Raw genomic sequence first — 2,350 nt, forward strand, 5'->3', positions numbered from 1 at the left:
TGTGTATTATGCTCTGTCTGATTTGTCCAGTAGGACGTTGCTCAAACTGTTTGTGTTGTGTATTTCGCCCTTTAAAAACTTTTCCAAAAATGCGACCCTGCAACTGTTCGTTTCCAGTTTGATTCATATGCAACCTGGCTATTGCGACGAAACAATTATTTTGCTTCTAGAGATTTCAATACTATAAGTTAAATAAAAGTAAAATAATTGTGTGGGATAAACGAAATTAATAATGCCGAAATATTATTGCGACTATTGCGATACATATTTGACTCACGATTCACCATCTGTGCGAAAAACGCATTGTACCGGCCGCAAGCATAGAGACAACGTGAAATTTTACTATCAAAAATGGATGGAAGAACAGGCGCAACATTTGATCGATGCCACCACAGCTGCTTTTAAAGCTGGTAAGATTACTCAAAATCCAGGCGTTTCAATACCACCACCAAATATGGGCCCACCACCACGTCCTGGTCTTATGCCCGGCGGACCAGGCATGCCACCAATGATGATGGGACCTCACGGAGCTATGCCACCTCCGATGATGGGCATGCGGCCACCACCAATTATGGGACCAATGGGTCCAATGATGGGTCCTCCTCCACCATTAGGCGCAATGGGTGTACGGCCACCAATGATGAACGGGCCTCCTCCTATCAAATAACAAAAGCGCAAGGACTAAGAACTAGCCTCTAAAAAAATNATCTTTCTCTTTGACACCATGTCTGAAATCCCACGTGATCTGTCAAATGCATGAAAATCCTAACCTCAAAAAAATCACCCNGATGGGTCCTCCTCCACCATTAGGCGCAATGGGTGTACGGCCACCAATGATGAACGGGCCTCCTCCTATCAAATAACAAAAGCGCAAGGACTAAGAACTAGCCTCTAAAAAAATATTCATTCACATTTCAAACTTTACCTAATATTTCATAAGTAAATAAATAGTTACAACTTCAAAATATGCTTAATTGCCACAAGTGTTTTTATTTGAAGATCAGGAACTTGATAAGAGTAAAAATATTACGAGATTATTATGTATTCCAACTCTTCACCAACCCAGAAAGTAAAAAAAAAAAATACCCTTAATGATTGTATATCTATATATTTTGCCATTTAATTTTTCTAATTATTAAAATGCACATCATTCTTATACTTATGTAGGTATATATGTCAATAAATTTAAAATAAAAATCATTACAATTTTAATAAAAGTACTTATAAGAGCTTGGTTTGAGATAATAAAACAATTTCTGTTTGGTCAAAAATATAGAGAACATAGTGATGCTGCAAACTGACCATACGAAAATGCAAGTCCATAATTTAATAATACATTATGCTATATTACTTATCCTAAAAAATCCGTCCTTTTGCTAGGAGAAGTCGTCACGGTAGGCCGTTGCTGCTGCATTGAGGCTTGAATCACTACTTCAGAGCGTTTGTACTCCCTGTCAATTTCAGATAAGTCTAAGTCAGCCTCAATTTCAAGTACCTAGGACGCATTTTAAGTGTTATTTTTAAATCACGATAAAAAATTAAGTATTCTACTTACTTTAATATTTTTACAGTCTACTCTTTTTCGAATCAACCAATCCTCGTGAAGTTCATGTAACTGCTTTATATACTCATAGGGAACACATGCCTCTTCGGAACGTGACCGTTTACGTATGCGCTCATATGCAATTTCAGGTGTCGTACGCAAATAAACTGAAAATAAATATAAAAATTAATACATATTTCCCTGCTAGCTACTAAGGTGTGAACCTATTAAATCTGCTTGTATGTGGGCGATTTCCTCGACATAGTTATACCATTCTTTCAATATTTCATACATGGCGTCATGAATCAGACCGCTTTTATGTAAATTCTCAACGAAGCAGTACCTTGTAACAATATAATAGGTGTTATAAAATTACTAATATATATTTACCCATTTACTTACTTGGCACTGTACAAAGACCGTTCCAATATTTTAATAGGTTTATTTGTCAGCTTTGTGTGACGCTCCAACATTGTCAGCATTACGTACGATTGAAATGTCATCGCCCAACGCTCTGGATTAACGTACATTAGTTCCTGAAAACAACAAACAAAAAATGAGACTCCGCGAAATCGAAATGTATGTATATTAAAATGTACTTTGTATTTCAACTAACCAATAAATTATGTCCTTTAAAATTACGCCATTTGTCTACCGGCTCAGCAATGGCGCAGACTTTGTCTTCGAATTGCTTAAAATGTTCGATAAACGTTGTCTTTCCACTGCCAATATTTCCCTCTATTAAGACAGTGAATGGTTGAGTGCCAACTCCATATTTTGGTACCGGAGCACTAAGTGGTTCGAAGG

General features: G+C 36.9%; 2 protein-coding genes across 3 annotated transcripts; one reads left to right on the top strand and one right to left on the bottom strand.

Moving 5' to 3' along the window:
• Positions 1 to 108: 108 nt before the first annotated feature.
• snRNP-U1-C (small ribonucleoprotein particle U1 subunit C) lies at positions 109 to 974 on the top strand. 2 transcript variants are annotated; one of them, XM_017606612.1, is made up of 2 exons: positions 109 to 614; positions 811 to 974. In XM_017606612.1, the coding sequence occupies exons 1-2, from the start codon at positions 233 to 235 to the stop codon at positions 861 to 863; spliced, it is 435 nt and encodes a 144-aa protein (XP_017462101.1). In that variant the 5' UTR covers positions 109 to 232; the 3' UTR covers positions 864 to 974. The 2 variants fall into 2 exon arrangements, with proteins under 2 accessions (XP_017462101.1, XP_017462100.1); XM_017606611.1 differs by lacking the exon at positions 811 to 974 and having other exon boundaries at positions 109 to 693.
• Positions 975 to 1,092: 118 nt separating this feature from the next.
• On the bottom strand, positions 1,093 to 2,344 carry dnk (deoxynucleoside kinase). Its single transcript, XM_017606610.1, has 5 exons — positions 2,160 to 2,344; positions 1,946 to 2,079; positions 1,768 to 1,886; positions 1,556 to 1,710; positions 1,093 to 1,495 (listed from the first exon to the last, which is right to left on the bottom strand). Exons 2-5 carry the CDS (start codon positions 2,071 to 2,073, stop codon positions 1,352 to 1,354), a joined length of 546 nt encoding a protein of 181 aa, XP_017462099.1. The 5' UTR covers positions 2,074 to 2,079; positions 2,160 to 2,344; the 3' UTR covers positions 1,093 to 1,351.
• Between the last annotated feature and the right edge of the window lie 6 nt (positions 2,345 to 2,350).

This window comes from Rhagoletis zephyria, unplaced genomic scaffold (assembly GCF_001687245.7).
Source record: "Rhagoletis zephyria isolate East Lansing unplaced genomic scaffold, Rhagoletis_zephyria_1.1 Rzeph_scaffold_45864, whole genome shotgun sequence".
Classification (NCBI taxonomy): Eukaryota; Metazoa; Arthropoda; class Insecta; order Diptera; family Tephritidae; genus Rhagoletis; species Rhagoletis zephyria.